The 25,664-nt window shown below is 45.4% G+C and overlaps 1 protein-coding gene across 1 annotated transcript in view; it reads right to left on the bottom strand.

Annotated features, from left to right (window-relative positions):
- Window positions 1-1,725: 1,725 nt before the first annotated feature.
- The window catches only part of LOC140197588 (transcription initiation factor TFIID subunit 4-like), a 136,212-nt gene continuing 112,273 nt past the window's right edge, over window positions 1,726-25,664 (bottom strand). Inside the window, exon 15 of the mRNA XM_072257757.1 lies at window positions 1,726-5,114. Within this exon, the coding sequence (XP_072113858.1) occupies window positions 4,956-5,114 (159 nt within the window). The 3' untranslated portion in view covers window positions 1,726-4,955. The remainder of the gene's footprint in view (window positions 5,115-25,664) is intronic.

Raw genomic sequence — 25,664 nt, 5'->3', positions numbered from 1 at the left:
TTACCTTCTACTACCCTCAATGCTTCATTGTAACAAATTGATCTGTACGAACACTACCCAAGAGAAACTTTCACTGTGCCTTGGTACATATGACAACAACAAACCAATTTATGGCAGAGAAGGCTTGATGGGCTGAATGGCCTAATTCTGCTCCTATAATTTATGGTCTCAGCATATCCATGTGATTCTGGGACCAAAGAGATGAGAGTTTAAAATCAAATCTGCATTTGCAGGGAATCTGAAATAAAAACAACATACTAGAAATGCCCAAGTGGCTGAGAGCACCTGTAGAAACAGAAACAACTGGTCAGGTCAAAGATCCTTTGTCAGAGGTGCACTAAAGAGTGAGGGTGAAGAAATTACCACTGATGGAAAGACCTTAGATGATAAAGGGTCAAAGAATTAGCACAAGTATCAAAGAGTCTTCACTCAGGGATTTAGTGCCTGAAAACTAGCCAGCATGGTGGAGGTGGGTGGAAACTGATTCAACTGTGACCTCTTGCAAAAATGAATTGGACAAGCGTGTGAACTATCAGGGAGGAGTGGAGGGTTTCAAGGGGCTTGCACAGGGTACACATATTCAAAATCCTAGAAAATAAGATTGATGTGGAAGGAAGGAGCAATTTGTCTTGATGTTTGACATTAGCTCATAGACACATGTACAACTACTCAGTTTCATGTTGTACTTGTTTTGCTTTGAAAAATTATTTCACCAAGGATGGTGCAGGCAAATGCAAGTATGGGAGGGGGCAGGATCGTACACTCCAGAATGGTAGCTTAGGCAGCGGCTTTTGCAAGTGCTCCAGTGTCTAAAGGTCACAAGTGCAGACTGGAGGAGCTTTCTCTCTGTTTGGACAGCAGACATACCTCTGCCATGTGGTTGGAACGGGTTAGACTGCCTGTAACCCATGGGGAAAAGACCTCTTTTTCAAGTTTTTAATTGATTCATTCTTGCAGCTACCATGAGGCAGGAGGTACAGAAGCCTGAAGTCCCACACCACCAAGTTCAATAACAGTAACTTCCTTTCAACCATTTAGTTTCTGAACCAACCAGTATAATCCTAATCACTACAATTGAACACTTTGCACTACAATGACTTCTGCTTTGTTCTAATTGTGTTCTTTCTTGTAAAGATGTTTGTTTTGCTTGTGAATGCTTACATGATAAAATGTGTCTATGACGTAAGTTTTTCATTGCAATTGTGCATATATGTACATACAGACAATTCAATTTTGACTTGAAATTTTGACCGTTTAAGTTTTCAGACAACTGCCTTTGAAGGCAAGCACAAGAGTGTTGAAAGCTGTAAGGCAGCAGGAGATGAAGAGCGTTGCGGAGCTCTTGTGAATTAAGGCGATTTTTTGGTCCCTCGATTGCTGGTTTTCAGAGAGCAACAGCAGCTGGAATGGGGCAACCCAAATCCACTTTACTCTCACCCACCTTTATACACTAGGGGCAATTTACAAACCTGCACAGTTTTTGGGATGTGGGTGGAAACCAGAGCACCTGGGGGAAGCCCATCCAGTCATAAGGTAACATGCAAACTCCATCCAGACAGCACCTGAGATCAGGATTAAACCAATGCTGCTAAACAGGTGAGGCAGCAGCTCCACTAGCTGCCCATTGTGTAAGTGAATGTACATCATACAAATGAAATGGTGAGAAGCATATTGGGAGTCCACTGCAGTAAAAAGAATACAAGTACAATTATATTCATCTTCATTTTTAATTTTTAACTTTGAGATGCAAAATCAAATATATATCTCCTCAACATTCTTCCAAATACTCAATAGAGGACACTTTAAATATAGGCACATCAGAATCAAAATGTCATTCAAAATGGGTACAAAGCTCCAACATAGTTCCAAAAATGCATCTTATATACAGATTATTTAATAAAAATAATGTTTTCGTAGCATGTGCATCAGCTTATATACAAATGAGAACCTGATATCACAATGCACATGGGTCCTAATTTTTCTTTTAATATATATTTAAAATATTTATTTTAAATATTTCTATGTCTTGCATTTTGTTATTATTTATACCCGCATCCAATACTAGGCATTGTCAGATTCAAGGGAGTTGTGTGTTGTATGAAACACAGATAATATTATATTGCCTACCACACACTGTGATGCATCTCTTTTTTAACCCCAAGTGTTTAAATTAACCACTTCACATAAGGCTACCCATCCTCATTATAGGAAACAAAAATCAGTTTACTTTATATATTACTGAAAATGGCATCAAAATTATACTTTTATTGCAGAATACCCCTCAGGAGCTTTTTAAGTATGTATATAACATCCACTAGCTTGACAGAAAACCTCAGAACTCTGCCAAAGCAGAAAATATTTCAAATGTCAGGTTACCAGCAGACTTCAATGCGATTGCTGCAACTATTTCTTTTGTCAAGTTCATTTGAAGGGAATTTAGGTGGCGAGGGGAAGAAAGTGTAAAAAGAACATGAGTCAAGATGGATGACACATAGGGTAACCTTTAAATCCTCAATTAAGCACATTCCACAAACATTTCCGTGGATGGAGTTGAAGTGAGAGGGAGGAAGGCAGGGGCAGGGGAAGGTGACACCTAACAAAGGCTTCCTCTCCTGCCACTTCATTCTGTGGTGGACCAGTCTGATACAGACTTGTAAACAATACTTCCTTCACCCATTAGGAGATATGCACTGTGTTATCAGTAACACTGGGAATTTGAGTTCCCCCAAATAGCAAGTGGAAAAACTAATCATTCAAAGAAAAATAATCAGTACACACTGTTGGGTCCCAGGAGTGGTGTAGTCTTCCAATGATTATAAGCAGGAGTATTCCATGCTTCTGTATCTCCAATGTAGTAATTCTTTTTTTGTTCACCCACCCAACTTGGGGCACAGATTTTGGTAAATCCCATTTTCAAATGTTTGGGAAGTCTTATTCATTTTGCCCCACCTCAGTTTTAAAGAATGGGTTTGGAATCAAGCACAATATGGCCTCACCAAATACTGAGCAATGAAGGCAATCAGTTTCCGGCAGTAATTAAAGCCCGTAGCATTTCCAAAGACAGAAGACTTCACCACCTGCTCAGGGAAATACAAATCCTTCCATATCTGGTGTGACTGCCAAACATCCCAGAATTTCCTGTTTGAGAGTAGAGTAAACCTCCAGTTAATTTCTTTCTCGGCAGGGATCTCACTCAGAATTATGTTAAAGCTATACTGGGCCTTGTCCACAAAATCTCACCCCAACACTGCACCACTCACTCACCAGAGATATCCAAAAGCATTCCAGCCTGCAGTTACTCACTAATGTTATGGAATCACTGATGCCCACCAGCAATAATCCCCACAGTGCACTTTCTCAGTCAAGCAGTTTGAAAATACTCAGCCAATAGACAAGCATTAAGCTCACACCTATACCCTCTGAATGGCTCCATAAGTAATACATAGCTTTGGAATGCAGGTTTCAATCTCAGTATTGGATCCCATTTGCGCACAGATGTTGCAACAAACACATGTCTATGCTCTACTACTGATCCCATTTCTGACTTGCCCCTGGAGGAACTGACAGTAAGAGAAAAAGATAAACATAGAACACAGAAAATGACATACTCAGAATTCTCTACACAAATCGAGAGGCAGTAATGCATCCTGATCCAACAACTTCACACATGCTTATACCTTCACTGGCGGAGTCCAGCACCTGACCCGATCCCAATGAGACCCATCCGCAAGCTATTGAATCAGCATGGCTTTACATTCTTGGGTTCAGTTTAGGTTGGCTGGCTTAGTGTACAATAAGTAAATACATTATCAAAGATTTTTGGCAAATCAGTGTGTCCTAAGGTCTCTCAAAATTATTTCCAGCTAGCTTCATTATTACTGCACACAATGAAAGGCCAAGAGCCTGACAGGGGTCTCTAACTGCATGTTTGAGTATCTACAGTGATTAGTGGGTTGAGAATAAAATGGACAAATTCTTGGTCTAGGACTGGGCAGGGCTTTAGTTCTATATCTGAGCAAACCTGGTGTTGGTGTTAACCCTTGCATCATTATTGCTGATTTAATTCAGAGTTAAAAATGTGATTATTTTTGAAAGTGGGGGAGGATGGGGGTTGCAGTGGAGGGAAGAATTCAGCATGATGAGAAGTTGCTCAGGTCAAGACGTTTAACCCAATGATGTCCAGCAGTGACAACAAGGCCACTGCCAATTTGGCTCATTCTGGAGGAACTTGGTGGATAAAAGAGAGTAATTCCTAAAAAAAAATTCATAGCTCCCCAGAAAGCTTAAACTCCACTTCTCAGGAGGTGAAATTGTGACTGAGACCCTGAACAAAACAGGAACAGCTGCAGATAAGTGATGCCCTGTTTGCTGCTGATAGAGGAAAAAAGTGACAGGTAACTTGAATTGTTAAATAGGTCACAGAAAATTAACAACTGAATTCAACAAAACATATTTGCCACAGTGACTGAATTTTCTGACAAAAAGTGCGGCAACTTTATCACAAAGAAACAAATTGTTTAAGCACAAATACTGAAGGAGATGCAAGTTTAACCTGATGAATGAGGAATGTACACCACAGATGCATTTAATGAAAAAAAGGTTCACGCCATTTACATTTCACAGTATCAGAAGGGGTTGCTAACTTAGAGATCGATCAGATTTTTAAAAATATATATAAACCATGAAGCGTCCTGGTTTTGCACATCTTCGAACTGGAGGGAATTCAGTTTCACAAGATATACTGGAAGTTCAACTGAATTGAGATCTTGCCTTCTCAAGAATTGCAACAAAACAAAAACTGTACCCGTCAGTATTGGTTTTTTAAAGTCATAACAGTAAACAAGGATGATAGCGTTGAGAGTCTTGCTTGGTGAAGCACTGCATCAGTTATGGCACTGTTTATGCAACCATTTTTCTTTGGGTTCAGTGCATAGATCCAGTTCGTACCACTTACTTCATTTGAGATAGGCTCGGTACAGGAGCAGGGAATGACTGGCTGCTTGGTCCTGCTCCAGGCAGAGGAGGAGATCCCTGAGATTGACTCGTGTTACTTTCTGTCGCAGGAAGGGTCGAGGTCGTGTAACACCAAGCGCGTTCCCACCACTGCTTAATCCCTGGAAAGAGAGGAAAAAAAAAGGGATTTAAGCTTGAAGTGAGACTAAACTCTGCAGTCCATGTCCCAACTCACTCAAGCTCTATTTACTCATTGCCACTATGTTCCCAAACTTCTAAATCTTAAAAATCTTTGTTTGCCAATTCAACCATTGCTTCCATCCTCCTCACTCCAACATTAGTGCAGGCCTTTTCATTATACCTTCAGTGCTGAGTTGCTAACGATCTGTTACTCTTTATGTTGGCTTGGACATCAAACCTGACACAACCTTGGTCAACATGAACTTGACCAGAACCCAAGGACCAATGCTATCCTGACCTGGTTTGCAATAAACAGCAGTGGAAGTCTCATGTTGGTGCTAGTTATTGATCGAGAGGACTCATATGATACATTGGCCTGACCTGGGAATGATATCGAGCAGGAGCCACACAGCCTGACCTTAAATACTGCACTAAAGCCTAGCACATCATGCTTAGCACTATCCTGTAACAACACTGAGCTTCCTCAAGTAATACCATGATGGTATTAAACTAAACAAGCATCAAAACGCAACATCAAAGTTGCTCAAAGACACATCAGTCTGAGTGATTCTAGTGAAGCTGCCTCAGAACTCTAGTGAACCCAGTTCAATGCTGACCCTAGGTGCTGTCTGTGTGAAGTTTTTTTTAAGATTAGATGATGAGGACACTCAGTCCTCCTTTATTGTCATTTAGAAATGCATGCATTAAAAAATGATACAATGTTCCTCCAGAAAGATATCACAGAAACACAGGACAAACCAAGACTAAAACTGACAAAACCACATAATTATAACATATAGTTACAACAGTGCAAAGCAATACTGTAATTTGATAAAGAGCAGACCATGGGCACGGTAAAAAAAAAGTCTCAAGTCCCGACAGCCCCATCATCTCACGCAGACGGTAGAAGGGAGAAACTCTCCCTGCCAGGAACTCCAAGCGCCGCAAACTTGCCGATGCATTGGAAGCACCCGACCGCAGCTGACTCTGAGTCCGTCCGAAAACTTTGAGCCTCCGACCAGCCCTCCGACACCGAGCACCATCTCTGCCGAGCACTTCGACCCCGCCGCAGCCGCCAAACAACAAGCAAAGCCGAGGACTCGGGGCCTTCTCCTCTGGAGATTCTGGATTACACAGTAGCAGTGGCAGCGAAGCAGGCATTTCAGAAGTTTCACAGATGTTCCTCCGTGCTCTCACGTCTGTCTCCATCAAATCAGGATTGTGCATGGCACCCTACTTGACAGATAACAGATATCATTCACCGGAGTGGCTGCTGCAAGCTGTGTTGCGCCGCCATCTTCTCCTCCCTCATCAAGTGGCTTTGCTCTGGGTGCTCCAGTTTCTTCCCTCATCCCAAAGATGTGCAGGTTGATCAGCTAATTAGTTAATGTACAGAAAATTGCCTGCAATGTGTCAGTGAGTGGCAGAAAGTGGGAACTGTGAAGGGGAATGTAGGGGAGATCAAAATGGGATTATTGTAACTAAATGCTTGGACAAAAGGGTCTGATTCCATGCTGTGCAACTCTGTGAAACAAGCTGGAACTCCAATGATTACAACTGCTCAATGAACTAGTTTCCCTTAAGCAGCTGAACTCCAGGATGCAGCAGCCAAAGAACTGAAGTGAATCAAAGGATGTGCACTGAGGAAAAGAGCCATGAGCCACCAAGCTAAAATATTTCACTGATATACTTTAAATTCACACTGAGAATGTTTCGAATACAGAAATCTAAGCAATCTTAAAATTGCAACCACATCAGTTCCTTGGATCGAAACATCAAACCACATGAAGGGCTTTATCCAATTGTGAGGTACAACAATACAATTTTTACAGATGGCATGCAAAACAAAGCTTTTTCCACTGTATCTCAAAACAAGTGGCAAAAGTAAACAAATTTACCAATCCAAGGAACCATCTCCCAAAAATATACAAATTTGATTTTTTTAATAAATTCACAGAAGTCATCCATCAACAAATGAAGGATTGATGTCCCTTGCAGTGGGAAGCTGCATAGGTCTAATCTTGAAAACCCTGAGGCATTTTTCACCCAGTAAACGTATATGCATCAAGTGTTACGAATGTATACAACTAGGTTTTACAAATGTAAATCAGCGCGTTTTACAATCAAAGCTTAAAGAACCAATACAAAGCATTAACTGTTGAGTTTAGGCTATACTGACACTGTTAATTCAAGATGGGATGCTGCAATGTTTGCATTGGTACGCTTAACTGAGTGGTCTACTTTCATTCGCCAGACCAAACTCTACGGATTAGTGGGTGCTGGATTGAAAGTGGTGTCTGAAGTGATAGAGAAGCCACACTAAACTCTTTGAACTCATTCCCTTAAGGGTGGTATGGTAGCCCTTATTTGTACATGTGACAAAAAAAGCTAATTTCTAAATCATTAAGTGAGCTGTGGTATAATCAGTTTGGAGTTGTAATGAGTGAAGTAGGATAATCACTGTTCCTGAGCCTGGCAGTGTGATTTCTGTAGCTACACGATCAGGCTCAGCTATCAGTTGTGCATGATAGCTGAATATTAGCATTAATATGACCTCCTTGCGAAAAAAAATCTTAAGATGGTCTTTAGCTCTTGACTTCTAAAGTAGTGCATTGGGTAGTCTAGTGTATCACTGCTGTCCCCTTACCCTGAGAGAAATTATTACCAGGTTTAATGGCTACATTTAGAAGAGGCACTACTGTCAGATCCCTCTCATTCAGGCAGTGACTGAATTGTTACAGGCCAGTCCTGATGGGTTGTTGAAAATCCCCGATGGTTGTGCTTCATTTATAACATTGCCCCAGGCACTCCACTCCATCCTGTTAGATTGACCTCCTTTTCAACCCTGCACTGACTGTTGTGCAGAGCGCAATTTTCTTTTGACTGCTCTCTAGTTAGCTGTGTCATTCCCCACCACCCCTGACAGAACCATAACCTTTTAAGATTCTGTCTGTTGAGCCGGCTTGGTGTTAGATATACACACAGGTATATGTGTGAATGTGTATGGTAGCGTTCTTCTTGTGATGACCCTGTGTTGTTTGAGAGGCTTGGAATAACGTTTTCATAGAAGATGGAGCAATACAGCACTGGAGCAAGCCCTTCGGCCCACAATGTTATGCTGAAATAATTAAACTAATTCTTTCTGCCTAAACAATTAGAATTAGATTTATTATCAATGACTTGAGGCACGACTGTGCAAGCGCATGGATGTCAGCGAGTTAGACTGGCGGGAAGGATTTAAAAGACAGTTTTTTCCTCAGCAGTTTGATCGAGGCACGACTGCACAAGCACGTGGATGTCAGCGAGTCAGACCGGCGGGAAGGATTTAAAAGAAGACAGCTTTATAGCGCGGGCAATGGAAGAGCAGGCGACAGAGTAGGAGGGCTTTGGTTCAATGGGGCTTCGGCAATAATGGGTCGAGGCGAGGTACGTTACCTGTGTAGAATAGAAACATGAAGTATGTCTGTGAGGCCGGTGTTCTGTCCAGGGTGTCACATGTGGGAAGTCTGGGAAGCACCCAGCCTCCCGGACAGCCACATCTGTGCCGGGTGCATCGAGCTGCAGCTCGATGACCTTCATCTGGTCAGGGAAAGTGAGGAGGTGATAGAGAGGAGTTATAGGCAAGTAGTCACACCGGGGCCTCGGGAGACAGATAAGTGGGTAACAGTCGGGAGAGGGAAGGGCAAGAGTCAGATACGAGAGAGCACCCTTGTGGCTGTCCCCTGAACAACAAGTACTCCAGTTTAAGTACTGTTGGGGGGGGGACGACCTACCTGGGGGAAGCAGCAGTGGCTGTGCCTCCAGCACAGAGTCCGGCCCTGTGGCTCACAAGGGTAGGGAAAGAAATGGCAGCAGTGATAGAGGACTCTATAGTTTGGGGGTCAGACAGTCGATTCTGTGGACATAGGAAACAAATGCAGATGGTAGCTTGCCTCACAGGTTACAGGGTCTGGGATGTTTCTGATTGCGTCCACAATATCCTGAAGTGGGAAGGTGAACAGCCAGAGGTCGTGGTACATATTGGTACTGACGACATAGGTAAGAAAATAGAGGAGGTCCTGAAAGCAAACTACAGGGAGTTAGGAAGGAAGTTGAAAAGCAGGACCTCAAAGGTAGTGATCTCAGAATTACTACCTGTGCTATGCGATAGTGAGTATAGGAATAGAGTGAGGTGGAGGACAAATGGAGCAGGGGGTAGGGATTCAGATTTCAGGATCAGTGGGACCTCTTTTGGTTCAGGCACAACCTGTACAAAATGGACGGATTGCACTGAATCCTGGCAGGGAGGGTTGCTAAAGCTACTGAGGAGAGTTTAACCTAGAATTGCTGGGGTGTGGGAACCGAACCGAAGGGGCGGTTGGCTCACAAATAGAGAAAGCTTGTAGGCAGTGTGAGAGGGAGGATAGGCAGGTGATAACAAAGGGATGTGCTCAGACTGATGGTGTGAGATGTGTCTATTTTAATGCAAGAAGCATCATGAACAAAGCAGATGAGCTTAGAGCATGGATCAGTACTTGGAGCTATGATGTTGTGGCCAATACAGAGACTTGGATGGCTGAAGGGCAGAAATGGTTACTTTTGAGTGCCAGGCTTTAGATGTTTCAGAAAACAGGGAGGAAGGCAAAAGAGGTGGGGGCGTGTCCCTGCTGATCAGAGATAGTTTCACGGCTGCAGAAAAGGAGGAAGTCACGGAGGGATTGTCTACTGGGTCTCTGTGGGTGGAAGTTAGGAACAGGAAGGGGTCAATAACTCTACTGGGTGTTGTTTTTTTATATATAGACCACCCAATAGTAACAGGGACATCGAGGAGCAGATAGGGAGACAGATTCTGGAAAGGTGTAATAATAACAGGGTCGTCATGGTGGGAGATTTTAATTTCCCCAATATCGATTGGGCATCTTCCTAGAGCAAGGGGTTTAGATGGGGTGGAGTTTGTTGGGTGTGTGCAGGAAGCTTTCCTGACACACTATGTAGATAAGCCTACAAGAGGAGAGGCTGTACTTGATCTGGTATTGGGAAATGAACCTGGTCAGGTGTCAGGTCTCTCAGTGGGAGAGCATTTTGGAAATATGGATCATAATTCTATCTCCTTTACCATAGCATTGGAGAGGGATAGGAACAGACAAGTTAGGAAAGTGTTTAATTGGAGTAAGGGAAACTATAAGGCTATCAGGCAGAAACTTGGAAGCATAAATCGGGAACAGATATTTTCAGGGAAATGTATGGCAGAATGTGGCAAATGTTCAGGGGACATTTGCGAGCCATTTTGCATAGGTACATTCCAATGCAACAGAGAAAGGATGGTAGGGTCCAGGAACCTTGGTGTACAGAGGCTGTTGAAAATCTAGTCAAGAAGAAAAGAAAGGTTCAAAAAAACTAGGTAACGATAGAGATCTAGAAAATTATAAGGCAAGTAGGAAGGAGCTTAAGAATGAAATTATGAGAGCCAGAAGGGGCCATGAGAAGGCCTTGGTGAGCATGATTAAGGAAAACTCCCCAAGGCATTCTATAAGTATGTGAAGAGCAAGAGGATAAGACATGAGAGAATAGGACCAATCAATTGTGACAGTGGTAAAGTGTGTATGGAACCGGGAGATAGCCAAGATACTTAATGAATACTTTGCTTCAGTATTCACTACGGAAAAAGACAATGGTGATTGTAGGGATGACTTGCAGTGGACAGAAAAGTTTGAGAATGTAGATATTAAGAACGAGGATGTGCTGGAGCTTTTGGAAAGCATCAAGTTGGATGTGTCACCGGGACCGGATGAGATATAGCCCAGGCTACTGTGGGAGGTGAGGGAGGAGATTGCTGAGCCTCTGGCAATGATCTTTGCATCATCAATGGGGACGGGAGAGGTTCCGGAGGATTGGAGGGTTGCAGATGTTGTTCCCTTATTCAAGAAAGGGAGTAGAGATAGCCCAGGAAATTACAGACCCGTGAGTCTTACTTCAGTGGTTGGTAAGTTGATGGAGAAGATCTTGCGAGGCAGGATTTATGAACATTTGGAGAGGCATAATATGATTAGGAATGGTCAGCATGGCTTTGTCAAAGGCAGGTCATGCCTTACAAGCCTGACTGAATTTTTTGAGAATGTGACTAAACACATTGATGAAGGCAGAGCAGTAGATGTAGTGTATATGGATTTCAGCAAGGCATTTGATAAGGTACACTATGCAAGGCTTATTGAGAAAGTAAGGAGGTATGGGATCCAAGGGGTCCTTGCTTTGTAGATCCTGGCTGGCTCACAGAAAGCAAAGAGTGGGGGTAGACAGATCATATTCTGCATGGAGGTCCGAGTAACGTGCCTCAGGGATCTGTTCTGGGACACTTACTCTTAGTGATTTTTATAAATGACCTGGATGAGGAAGTGGAGGGATGGGTTAGTAAATTGCTGATGACACAAAGGTTGGGGGTGTTGTGGATAGTGTGGAGGGTTGTCAGAGGTTGCAGTGGGACATCAACAGGATGCAAAACTGGGCTGAGAAGTGGCAGATGGAGTTCAACCCAGATAAGTGTGAGGTGGTTCATTTTGGTAGGTCAAATATGATGGCAGAATATAGCATTAATGGTAAGGCTCTTGGCAGTGTGGAGGATCAGCAGGATCTTGGGATCCGAGTCCATAGGACATTCAAATCTGCTGTGCAGGTTGACTGTGTGGTTAAGAAGGCATACGGTGCATTGGCCTTCATCAACCGTGGGATTGAGTTTAAGAGTTGAGAGGTAATGTTACAGCTTTATAGGACCCTGGTCAGACCCCACTTGGAGTACTGTGCTTAGTTCTGGTCACCTCACTACAGGAAGGACGTGGAAACCATAGAAAGGGCGCAGAGGAGAATTCCAAGGATGTTTCCTGAATTGGGGAGCATGCCCTATGAGAATAGGTTGAGTAAACTTAGCCTTTTCTCCTTGGAGCCACGGAGGATGAGAGGTGACCTGATAGAGGTGTACAAGATGATGAGAGGCATTGATTGCGTAGATAGTCAAAGGTTTTTTCCCAGGGCTGAAATGGCTAACACGAGAGGGCACAGTTTTAAGGTGCTTGGAAGTAGGTTCAGAGGAGATGTCTGGGTAAGATTTTTTTTTAAAAAAACACAGAGGGAGGTGAGTGCATGCTGACGATGGTGGTGGAGGTGGATACGATAGGGTCTTTTAAGAGACTCCTGGATAGATACACGGAGCTTAGAAAAATAGAGGGCTGTGTGTACCCTAGGCAATTTCTAAAGTAAGTATACGTTTGGCACAATATTGTGGGCCAAAGGGCCTGTATTGTGCTGTAGATTTTCTCTGTTTCTATGACTCAGCATTTAGAATTTGTTGTTCTACAGCATAGACAATGCCCATATCTCTCCATTCTCAGCATAAACATGAGCCCATCTAAGAGCCTCTTTAACACCTTCATCGTATTTGCCACCATTGCCACTCCTGGCACCCACTACTCATATTTTCTAAAAAAAAACTTGCCCAACCATCTCTTTTGAACTTAACCCCTCTCATTTTTAAGATGAACTTACATACCCTCCCCTTAAATGTATGCCCTTGTGGCAGCCTACACATGCAGGCCTCGAACCGCCATCGGGAGCCACGGGCAGACACACGGTAGCGAGTTTGGAATTACCCGCTCGGGGCGGACCTTCCGGGGACAGTCTGACGTCACGTTCGCCCCGCGGGTCGCAGGGGCCCACGGGAGGGGAGATTTAAGCACGCGATTTCGAATCAGTAAAGGCATTCTGAGTTCAGCTCTCTCTGCCTCCGTGTGTTTCTTTAGTAGCACGTTTGTGTGCGACTACATTGGTGACCCCGACGTTCCAGACAGCATCTGGAGCCGGCGATTCAGCGACCAGCCATGAGTTCCAGCAACTCGCACAGCACAGTCTCTGCAGCTCCCGATTTTCTGGGCCACTCAGCCCCACGTTTGGTTCGAGCAGGCTGAGGCCCAGTTCAATATCAGAGACATTACAGCCGACGCCAAGCGGCACTACTACATGGTCAGCACGCTCGACCAGGAGACAGCAGGCCGAATCATCGACTTCCTACGCCAGCCACCAACGGAGGACAGGTACACTAAGCTTAAGGTGCTCCTGATCCGTACCTTCGGACTCTCCCACTGCAAACAGGCCAAGCGGCTCCTACACATGGACGGCCTGGGCCATCCAAGCTCATGAATGATATGTTGGTGCTTATGGACGGCCATAAGCTGTACCTTTTATTTGAACAGTTGTTCCTCGAGCAAATGCCAGAGGACATTCGCCTCCTCCTCGCGAGTGAGGATTTCAGCGACCCACGCAGGGGCGCAGCTAAAGCAGACGTCCTTTGGCAGAGCAAGCAACGTGGAGCAGCCTCCATTGGCCTAGCCACGATTGCACGCCCCAAAGCCCAGGCCCCGCAACCGAAGCCGTCGAGACCCACGGGGGAAAAAGACGAAAGTTCAGAACAATGGTGTTTCTATCACCAAAGATGGGGCTCAGGTGCGCGCCGCTGCTGTCCACCATGTGCTTTTCCGGGAGACCCCGCTGAACACCTACGCTCTGTCCACCAGAGAAAGCAGGATCTCCCAGTGGCCACACATTTTAATTCCACATCCCATTCCCATTCTGACATGTCTATCCACGGCCTCCTCTACTGTAAAGATGAAGCCATACTCAGGTTGAAGGAACAACACCTTATATTCCGTCTGGGTAGCCTCCAACCTGATGGCATGAACACCAACTTCTCAAACTTCCGCTAATGCCCACCTCCCCCTCGTACCCCATCCGTTATTTATTTATTTATTTATATACACACACACATTCTTCTTCTCTCTCTCCTTTTTCTCCCTCTGTCCCTCTCACTATACCCCTTGCCCATCCTCTGGGCTTCTGCCCCCTTTCCTTTCTCCCTAGGCCTCCTGTCCCATGATCCTCTCATATCCCTTTTGCCAATCACCTGTCCAGCTCTTGGCTCCATCCCTCCCCCTCCTGTCTTCTCCTATCATTTCGGATCTCCCCCTCCCCCTTTCAAATCTCTTACTAACTCTTCTTTCAGTTAGTCCTGACGAAGGGTCTCGGCCCGAAACGTCGACTGTACCTCTTCCTAGAGATGCTGCCTGGTCTGCTGCGTTCACTAGCAACTTTTATGTGGGTTGCTTGAAATTCCAGCATCTGCGGATTTCCTCGTGTTTTCGTTTTCATTTACTTGGACGATATCCTGGTGGCCAGCAGTTTGCACCAAGAGCACGTGGCACATTTGCGCCAGCTCTGCCAATGCCTGAGCGACCACGGACTGGCAATCAATCCGATGAAGTGCCAGTTCGGGCTGACGGAAATCGACTTCTTGGGCCACAGCGTCAACCGACATGGCGAAGTTCCCCTACCGGACAAGGTCCAGGCCATCCGCCAGTTCCCCAAGCCCAGCACGGTCAAGGGCTTGCAGGAGTTCGTAGGGATGGTCAACTTTTATCACCGGTTCGTGCCAGCGGTGACATGCATCATGAGACCCTTGTTCAGCCTGATGGCCGGCAAGGCCAAAGAAGTGGCATGGGATGCGGGGTCCACGGAGGCGTTCGAGCAGGCCAAGGAGGCGCTGGCAAAGGCAGCCCACCTAGTGCACCCGAGAGTCGATGTACCCAAGGCACTCACAGTCGACACTTCCAACATGACAGTCGGCGGAGTCCTGGAGCAGCTTGTCGAGGACCAGTGACGACCACTCACTTTCTTCAGCCGGCACCTACGGCCACCAGAGGTGAAGTACAGCACTTTCAACAGAGAGTTGCTAGCACTCTAGCTGGCTGTCCAGCATTTCCGGTACTTCCTCAGGGGAAGGGAGTTCACCGTGTATACGGACCACAAGCCCCTCACCTTCGCACTGGCCAAGGTATCGGACCCATGGTCGGCTCGGCAGCAGAGGCACCTGTCCTTTATTTCAGAATTCACAACGGACGTCCGCCACATCGCAGGGAAGAACGTCGTCGTCGCCGACACACTGTCTCGCCTCTGCCTCCACTCAGTAGGCATATCGTCCTCAGGAATAGACTACGCAGCACTGGCGGAAGCACAATGGTCGGACACCGAGATCCCGGCTTACCGCACCGCCGTTTCGGGGCTCCAGTTGGAGGACGTCTCCATTGGCCCAGCAGCAGATCGACTCCTGTGCGACGTGTCTACTGGCAAACCCCGACCCATGGTACCAGCAGCATGGTGGCGCCGGGTGTTCGACACGCTGCACGACCTGGCCCACCCGTCCATCCAGGCGTCCATCAAGCTGGTAGGGGACGGATTCGTCTGGCACGGTTTGCACAAACACGTCGGACACTGGGCCAGGACCTGCGTACACTGCCAGACCGCCAAGTCCAGCGGCACGTGAAGGCTCCCCTCCAGCAGTTCCAGCCGACGCACAAGAGGTTCCAACACATCCACGTGGACATCGTCGGCCCCCTGCCAGTCTCTTTACCATGGTAGACAGGTTTACCAGATGGCCGGAAGCCGTATTGCTCGCAGACATGTTCACTGAGTCCTGCGCCAGGACGCTCATTGCAAACTGGATCGCCAGGTTCGGCCTCCCAATGGACATCACCTCCGACAGAGGGGCGCAGTTCACGTCTGGTTTGTGGACAGCACTGGCGCAGCTCCCGGGCACCCAGCTGCATCACACCACAGCATACCATCCCCAGTCCAACGGTCTGGTAGAGCGATTCCACCGACATCTCAAGTCTGCCCTGATGACGCGCCTCAGGGGCCCCAACTGGACGGACGAGCTTCCCTGGGTCCTACTGGGCATCCGTACGGCCCCCAAAGAGGACCTGGACGCCTCCTCGGCAGAATTGGTCTACGGCACCCCCGACAGTCCCAGGCGAGTTCATACCAGAGGCCCGAGGTTCGGAAGAAATTCCAGCAGCAGTGCTAACGAGGCTGCGGGACAAGGTAGGGACCCTGGCACCGGTCCCAACCTCCAGGCATGGTCCCACGTCATCCTTCACCCCTAAAGACCTCCGAGACTGTGAGTATGTTTTTATTCACAGGGGCATGTACAGGTCACCTCTACAGCGGCCGTACGAGGGACCCTTCAAGGTGATCCGGCACAACGGAACCACGTGTATCGTGGAGGTGGGTGGCCGGGAAGGGACTTTTACAGTGGACCGCCTCAAACCAGCGCACTTGGACATTGAGCAACCAGTGAGGGTACCCGCACCGCGCTGGCGAGGCCGGCCACCCAGTCAAGCCACACAGACTGGGGGCTCCACTCCCCTGATGGACGTCTCGGGGGGGGGGGGGCGGGCGCGGTTTATCGGCCCACACAAGCAGGACTCGAACTGCCATCAGGAGCCGCAGGCAGACACGTGGTAATGAGTGTGGAACTACTCGCTCGGGGCAGACCTTCCGGGGATAGTCTGACGTCCCGTCCGCCCCATGGGTCGCAGGGGCCCACGGGAGAGGAGATATAAGCGCGCGATTTTGAATCAGTAAAGGCATTCTGAGTTCAGCTCTCTCTGCCTCCGTGTGTTTCTTTAGTAGTGCGTTTGTGCGTGACTACACCCTCTAGTTTTCAGGTTTATGGTTCTAAAGTTCAAAGTTACCATATACTTTCCTGAGATCCTTTTTCTTGCAGACACTTAAAGAAATACAAATGGATTTATGAGAAACAATACATAAAGACTGACAAACAACTGTTGTAAAAAAGACAATCTGCAAATACATAGAAATAATAGAGAACATGAACTGTAAAGAGTCTGCACGATAGTGCAAATGCTAGTATAATGCTTTACAGAACCAATGATCTGGGTTTAATTCCCACCACTGGCTGTAAGAATTTTGTATGTTCTCACTATGACCACATGGGCTTCCTCCAGGGGCTCTGGTTTCCTCCCATGCTCCAAAGACGTAGGGGTTGGTGCTAATATGTAGTGGGCATGCTATGTAGGCACCAGAAGCATGGCAACATTTGCTAGCTGCCCACAGCACATATTTGGACTGTGTTGGTTGATGTTACAAACAACACATTTCACTGTATGTTTTGATAATTTGATGAACATGTGACAAATAAAACTAATCTTTAGTCACCACTACACTTGTTCAGAAGCTGCTGAAAGTTAAAAGAATCTGAGTAATTTTAGCATGGAAGGAAGTTATATAGTTCAAGCAAGTCCATATTTGCTCAATGCAAGAGCAATGTAGCTCACTCTGGTCCCCCAGCCTTTTCCCCAGAGCCCTGAACATTCTTTTCTTTCAGATAATTATACAGCTCCCTATTGAACAGTGCAATTGAATCCACTGCAGCTCTTGCCCCCTGGCATTCCATTCCAGTCGTGAACCCAATCAATGCAGGAATTACTACATAGCAGAATACATTCACTGCAGCATAGAGAAAGGTACTACAGATCAGTCTGTTCAACCTCTGAGGTGGCGAATGTTCTAGAAACAAGCACGGGCAGATTTAGCAGTTATTTGGATTTGGAGTCAAGAGTTATACAGCGAATAAACAAGCCCGAGCAACACACGCAAAATGCTGGAGGAACTCAGCAGGCCAGGCAGCATCGGCGGGACTGGAGAAAAAAAAACTTGAGTAGATTTTAAAAGGTGGGGGGAGGGGAGAGAGAAACACAAGGTGACAGGTGAAACATGGAGGGGGGAAGGATGATGTAAGGAGCTGGGAAGTTGATTGGTGAAAAAGGCAGGCCATGGAAGACAGAAAAAGTGGAAAGGAGCACCCGAGGAAGGTGATGGGTGGGCAAGGAGATGAAGTGAGAGACAGAAAAAGGGATGGAAAATGGATAGGGTTGGGGGGGGGGGCATTACCAGAAATTTGAGAAATCGATGTTCATACCATCAGGTTGGAGGTACCCAAACGAAATATAAGGTGTTGTTCCTACAGCCTCAGTGTGGCCTCGTCACGATAGTGGAGAGGCCATGGATGGACATATCAGAATGAGAATAGGAAGTGGAATTAGAAAAGGTGGCCACTGGGAGATCCTGCTTTTTCTGGTGGATGGACCAAAGGTGCTCGGTGAAGCGGTCTCCCAATCTATGTCAGGCCTCACCGATATACAGGAGGCCACACCATGAACACAGTACATAACCCCAACAGACTCACAGGTGAAGTGTTGCTTCACCCAGAAGGACTGCTTAGGGACCTGAATGGTAATGAGGGAGGAGGTATAGCACTTGTTCTGCTTGCAAGGATAAGTACTGAATACAGTATATGACCCCAACACACAGAACATAGTATATGGCCCGAATAAGACTGCTGATGTGGCCTCCTGTATATCAGTTGATTGGTGAAAAAGACAAAGACAGAAAAAGTGGGAAGGAGCACCCGAGGGAAGTAATGTCCACCTCCCTTCCTTCACCATTTCCCATCCCCTTTCCCCCCTCACCTTCTCCTTGCCCACCCATCGCCTCCCTCTGGTGCTCCTCCCCCCCTTTTCTTTTTTCCATGACCTTCTGTCTCTTTCACTAATCAACTTCCCAGCTTGTTATTCCTCCATCTAGATTTCAGCCATCACCTTGTGTTTCTCTCTCCCCTCCCCCCAATTTTTAAATCTACTCTTCAGCTTTTTTTACTCCAGTCCTGCCGAAGGGCTTTGGCCCGAAACTTTCGGCCTGCTGAGTTCCTCCAGCATTTTGTGTGTTGCTTGGATTTCCAGCATCCGCAGATTTTCTCATTTGTGACTGAATAAACAAGCCCATAGGCCTGATTTGTCCATGCTGACCAAACTGCTTATCTGAACAACACACACACACACAAAGTGCTGGAGGACATTATCAAGTCAAGCAGCATCTATGAAGGGAAATTATCTGTTGACATTTTGGACGAAGATCCTTCATGAGGACTGGACAGGAAGGGGAGCAGTTGTGAGAATAAGGTGGCGGGGGTGTGGAGTGGGTGGGAAACTACTGGAAGTTGGAGAAATTGATATTCTTGCCATCAGGTTGGAGACAACCCAAATGGAATAAGATGTTGCTCCTCCGACCTGTGTTTGGTCTCATCATGGCAGCAGAGGCAGCCAAGGAGCTGGAAATGGAAACTCAATGACGTACAAGGTATGAGAGAGTGGTTTGCATTATTGATGGTATGGAAGCTGCAAGGTATTGGATCGCAAGACCTTACATTAGATAGTAAAAACTGCTGAATCACTGGGGTCTCCCTCCCTTCTATTTGTGACATTTACCTGGAGCATTGTAGACAATGGGCCTAAAGCATTAACGATTCCTATCACCAAAAGGAAAGAAATCAGAAGCATCAGGGCTAGGACTGCCAGGATGGGTAACAAGCTTCTTCCCTCAGGCTGTGAGACTAATGAATACCCTGCCATCACCAAGGTTTCATCACTAGGACAGTGAGCTGTTCACTGGACTATTGTAAACACGACGTCGTCGGTAGATGCTGGAAATCCAAAGTAACACATACAAAAACGCTGGAGGAACTCAGCAGGTCAGGCAGCATCTATGGAAATGAATAAACAGTTGACGTTTCAAGCCAAGACCCTTCTTCAGTCCTGAAGAAGCGTCCAGGCCTAAAACATCAATTATCTATTCATATCCATCCTAATGCTATGGTACCTCCTCCCTGATGGTAGGGAGTCAAAGACTGTTAGATGGGAGGGAACACTGACAATCCTAAGGGCCCTGTGTTCGCAGTGCTCTGGATAAATACCTCTGATGGGCAGAAGAGAGATCCTGATGATCCTCTTAGCAATTCTCACAATCCTTTGTAGAGACTTGCAGTCAGATGCCTTGTAATTCCTGTACCAGATAGCAGCGCAACTGGTATAAAATGGTTAGATGGTGGGGGCGGGGGGGGAGAGGGGGAGAAGGAAGCTTCCTTCGCTCCAATCTCCACAGGAAGTGGAGACACCTCTGTGCTTTCCTGACCAAAGAGGTGGTGTTGAGAGACCAGGTGAGGTCATCCACTATGGCACTACCAGACACTTGATGCTCCTAACTCTCCCCACGGAGTTTATGTGCAGTGACCAGTGGTCAGCCTGCACATTCCTAAAGTCGACAATTATCTCTTCAGTATTGTCTACATTGAGACTTGAGTTGTGTGTTTGCACCATTCCACTAGCTGCTCCATCTCCTCTCTGTACACTGCCTCACTGTCATTGTTAATGAGGTCAATTAATGATGGAGCTAGAGATGTTTCTGCCACCATGGGCAGACTGACCTTTGTTAGGAAGTCCAAGATCCAGCTATAGAGAATGTTTCCTTCCATGGTAAAATCCTGAACTACGGATCACAGTCTTATAAAAAGCAACCTCCACCCCAGTTCAGACTGTTGAGACAATTCTGAGGTTTGTGCAGGCTTTGGAATCCTTCCTTGGTCACTTTAAGGCATGGGGAATTAGACAGATTCTTGATAAGGATGGATAGATGGGTACACAGACATACTACTAGTCACCAGCGACATAAATAGCAGAGTAGGTTGGAGATGTGGAATTCTTGTAGGTAGAATTAAGGGTAAAAAGAACCTGATGGGAGTTACATACAGACCTCCGAACAGTAGCCAGGATATGGGATACAAAATATAATGAGGGATAGAAAAGGCACGTAAAAAGGGCAATGTTATGATAGTCGTGAGGAATTACAAATGCAGGTAGATGAGAAAAATCAGGTTGATGCCTACGAGATGGCTTTTTAGAGCAGTGTGTAGTTGAGCCCACTAGGGGAAAGGCAATTCTGGATTGGGTGTTGTGTAATGAACCAGATTTGATTAGTGAGCTTAAGATAAAGCAACCCTTAGGAGACAATGATCATAATATGATGGAATTCACCCTGCAATTTGAGAGGGAGAAGATAAAGTCAAGTGTACCAGTATAACAGTGGAGTCAAGGGAACTACAGAGGCATGAGAGGGGAGCTGGCCAAAGTTGATTAGAAGGGGACACGGACAGGGATGACAGCAAAATGGCAATGGCTGGAGTTCTGAGTGAAATTCAGAAGGCACAGGATAGATACATCCCAATGATGAGAAAAAAATTTTTAGAGGCAGCATGGCATAACCGTGGCTGACAAGGGAAGTCAGAGACAGCATAAAAGCAAAAGAGAGGGCATATAATGTAGCAAAACAGAAGACAATAAAAAAGCCACAAGGAGAGAAAAGGTGAAATACAAAGTTAAGCTACCCAATAATATAAAAGTGAATACCAAAAGTTTTTTTTAAAGATAATATAAAGAGTAAAATGAGCATTTGATTGCTCTGGTCCTGTACTTGCTGGAATTTAGGAGAATTAAGGTTCCACACGGTAGGCTTATTCAGAAAGTTAGAAGGCATGGGATCCAGGGAAGTTTGGCCAGGTGGATTCAGAATTGGCTTACCTGCAGAAGGCAGAGGGTGGTGGTGGAGGGAGTACATTCAGATTGGAGGGTTGTGACTAGTGGTGTCCCACAAGGATCTGTTCTGGGACCTCTACTTTTCGTGATTTTTATTAACGACCTGGATGTCGGGGTAGAGGGGTGGGTTGGCAACTTTGCAGACGACACAAAGTTTGGTGGTGTTGTAGATAGTGTAGGGGATTGTCAAAGATTGCAGAGAGACATTGATAGGATGCAGAAGTGGGCTGAGAAGTGGCAGATGGAGTTCAACCTGGAGAAGTGTGAGGTGGTACACTTTGAAAGGACAAACTCCAAGGCAGAGTACAAAGTAAATGGCAGGATACTTGGTAGTGTGGAGGAGCAGAGGGATCTGGGGGTACATGTCCACAGATCCCTGAAAGTTGCCTCACAGGTGGATAGGGTAGTTAAGAAAGCTTATGGGGTGTTAGCTTTCATAAGTCGAGGGACAGAGTTTAAGAGTCGCGATGTAATGATGCAGCTCTATAAAATTCTGGTTAGGCCACACTTGGAGTACTGTGTCCAGTTCTGGTCGCCTCACTATAGGAAGGATGTGGAAGCATTGGAAAAGGTACAGAGGAGATTTACCAGGATGCTGCCTGGTTTAGAGAGTATGCATTATGATCAGAGATTAAGGGAGCTAGGGCTTTACTCTTTGGAGAGAAGGAGGATGAGAGGAGACATGATAGAGGTGTACAAGATAATAAGAGGAATAGATAAGAGTGGATAGCCAGCGCCTCTTCCCCAGGGCACCACTGCTCAATACAAGAGGACATGGCTTTAAGGTAAGAGGTGGGAAGTTCAAGGGGGATATTAGAGGAAGGTTTTTTACTCAGTGAGTGGTTGGTGCGTGGAATGCACTGCCTGAGTCAGTGGTGGAGGCAGATACACTAGTGAAGTTTAAGAGACTGCTAGACAGGTATATGGAGGAATTTAAGGTGGGGGCTTATATGGGAGGCAGGGTTTGAGGGTCGGCACAACATTGTGGGCCGAAGGGCCTGTACTGTGCTGTACTGTTCTATGTTCTAAAGTTATCACTAAAACTTATCAAATATTTAAAGGCCTAAATAGAATGGATGTGGTGAGGATGTTTCTAACAGAGTCTAGGAACAGAGGGCACAGTCTCAGTATAAGGGACGACCATTTAAAACAGAGAGGAGGAGGAATTTCTTTAAAAACAAGAGAAAATCTGCAAATTAGATTAGATTATGAGGACACTCAAATGCTGGAAATCAAAGTAATACACACAAAATGTTGGAGGAACCTAGCAAGCCAGGCTGCATTTATGGAAAAGAGTAAGCAGTTGACATTTCAGGCTGAAACCTTTCATCAGGAATTTCTTTAGCCAGAGGATAATGAATCTGTGGAATTCATTGCCAACACCAGTTATGGAGGCCAAGTCATTGGGTACAATTAAATCGGAGGTTGATAGGTTTTTAATTAGTCAGGATATCAAAGGTTACAGGGAGAAGGCAGGGGAATGGAGTTGAGAGGGATAAAAAATCAGCCATGATGGCATATGGAGCAGACTAGATGGGCTGAATGGCCTAAGCTGGCTCCTACATCTTATGGTCATACAATTGATCCGCAGTTTAGACGATTTAAATGCTGGCCCAGATAGACTGAAAAAGCAGGATGTTGAGAGTTGGGCAAGGTTGGATCAATCTGGGCACCAAGCCAATTTGGAGAGGTCAAGAACTACTTGTTTGGCAGTGAAATCTAGGCCCGGAGTGAGTTGCCGAGGCAGAGTCCAGGCCCTAATGCGAGGTTTGATCCGCTGTTCGGACAATTTAAAACACTGGCCCAGATAGTCTGGGGGCTCCTCTCTCCGCGACGCTAAGGCTGTGAGACTGCCCCCGGCTGCTGTGCTTCGTGTCTGCGAACTCTGCAGCAATTTGCCCTGCTAATATGATGAACTGAATACCGAGGCTTTGGGCCTAGTCTGGGCTGTTCTGGGGATTTGGATCTAAGGACTCAATTTAGTTCATAATGGTGGTGTTGTTGCTGCTCGCTTCTATTGCTTGGATGATTTGTGTTTATTTTTATTTCTTTCCTATCTGCAGGAAGGGTTGGGGATTGGTCTTTATTTTTCTTTTAACTGGGTTCTTTCGAGCTTCTTGCTTTGTGGTTGTCTGTAAGCAAATAAATGAAGGTTGTACAATTTATACATTCTTTAATAAATGTACTTTGAATCTTTCAGCTCCTAATTTCTATTTATGTTAAAACTACATTCAACATTTTGTTTATCAATAATAAAAAAATCAAAAAGTGGAATAAATGAAAGCATTACCTCAATTCTGAGAACATGCTAGAAATAGGATCACCGATCTATCTTCATCTACCCAGTGCGAATTGGCAAAAGAACATGGAATACAGGCTAACAAACAATAGAAGTCTAGCCACATCACAAGGTTATCATACAATATCCATCATAGACTATTCTTGCTGGGCTTATTTAATTAGATAAATATTTCAGACAAGGAATAAGAATGTCTTTGTAGGAAACCTATCCTTTGGGCAAACTGGAATCCATTAGCAACAAAAAGTTGGATGTTCTCAGTTACCTAGAAATCCAACTTCACAGTCTCACCATCTACACCCAAAGGGAATCAACAGCCACTTACAGAAAATTATGAAAAACACAGATAAGGTAGACTGCTCAGGGTAGGGGAGTCCAAAACCAGGGGGATTAAATTTAGCTTGACAGGGGAAAGATTTAAAAGGGACCTGAGGGGCAATTTTTTTCAAGCAGAGGATGTTGCACATATGGAACAAGCTGCTAAAAGAAGCGGTTGAGGCAGGAGTAATAGCATAATTTAAAAAGCATTTGAACAGATACACGAGGGGGGCTTAAAGGGATATCGATGCAGCAAATTGGACTAACTAGATGGGGACTGTGGTTGACATGGAACTGTTGGGCTGAAGGGCCTGCATTTGTACTGTATTGCTCTACAACTCTATAGGAGATGCAAGCCAATGTTCAATGAACTTTAAACTTTAAAATGGTTTTTCATGTAATGTCAAGTTCCAGTAATTTTCCATACCACTATTTGGAAATTCCACACTCCTGGATTCATTAGAGAATTTATTATATTACTGTGTAACATCTTACAAAAGTAAATTATAAGTGTGTTGAGGTGTTAATAGGAACAACACCCAATAGTGCAGATAATCTGCTGTCTGGTATGCAGGCTATTGGAGTTTTTACCATAACAGGAGATTTTAACCCTTTGGATCAATAATCAGTTTGCATTAGAACAATCTCAATCATTCCTCTGCAAATAATTCTCCCTCAAGTGAATCTTACAAAGCACAAGAAAGGAAATCTAATCGGGTGCTTTAATTACTTACATCTTTCCGCATTTCACCTGAACCAAAGGTCCTAATTTTTACCAAGTTTGTCCTTGCACCTCTGTAGTCATTGTCCTTAAAAACATCATTTCAATAAAATAGAGAAGCATAAGTTGTTAAACTGTACAAGGATTAAACAACACTAGAAATTACTATGTTCAGGCCAGTGTCTAATCCCAAAGTACTACTTCTAAAGTGCAGTCATCACCCAAATGCTAGAAATAGAAGATGCCAATTTGTGTATGGAAAGCTCCCACAAACAGCCACATGACAACAGCTTGTTTCAGTAACATAGGCCAATCCACATTGAACAGTACAGCAAGGGCATGCCATTCAACACACAATATTTTGTTGATTGAATGCCTACTAAATACTAGATGTCTTTCCTTTTCGGATTATCTATATTCTTCCATTTTCTTCATATTCATGCGTCAACCTAAAAGCTTCATACTCCACCAAACTGTCTGCTCCCACCATTATGCCTAATCCAATCCAGGCACCTAGTACTCTATGAAAAAGACTTGCCCCTCACATCACCTTCATACTTTCCCTCTCTAGCCTTAAAAGCATGTTCTCTGGTGTTTGACATTTCTCCCCAGGGAAAAGATTCTGAGCATCTGGCCTATCTACATCTTTATGATTTTAAAACCTCTATCAGGTCTTCCATTAGCCTCCAATGTCCTTGGGAGAACAACTCAAGTTTGTCCAAGCTCTCCTTACAGCTCACATCCTCTAATTCAGGCAGCATCCCAGTAAACCTCTTCTGCCCCTTTTCACGGCTTCCACCAGCTTACTGTAACGGGGTAACAAGAACTGCACACAATACTCCTAGTGCAGTATGACTAAAAAGGCAGCACGACTTCCTTATTCTTACAC

The sequence above is a fragment of the Mobula birostris genome, chromosome 1 (genome assembly GCF_030028105.1).
Source record: "Mobula birostris isolate sMobBir1 chromosome 1, sMobBir1.hap1, whole genome shotgun sequence".
Lineage (NCBI taxonomy): Eukaryota > Metazoa > Chordata > Chondrichthyes > Myliobatiformes > Myliobatidae > Mobula > Mobula birostris.
This window is presented reverse-complemented; position numbering and strand designations above follow the sequence as displayed.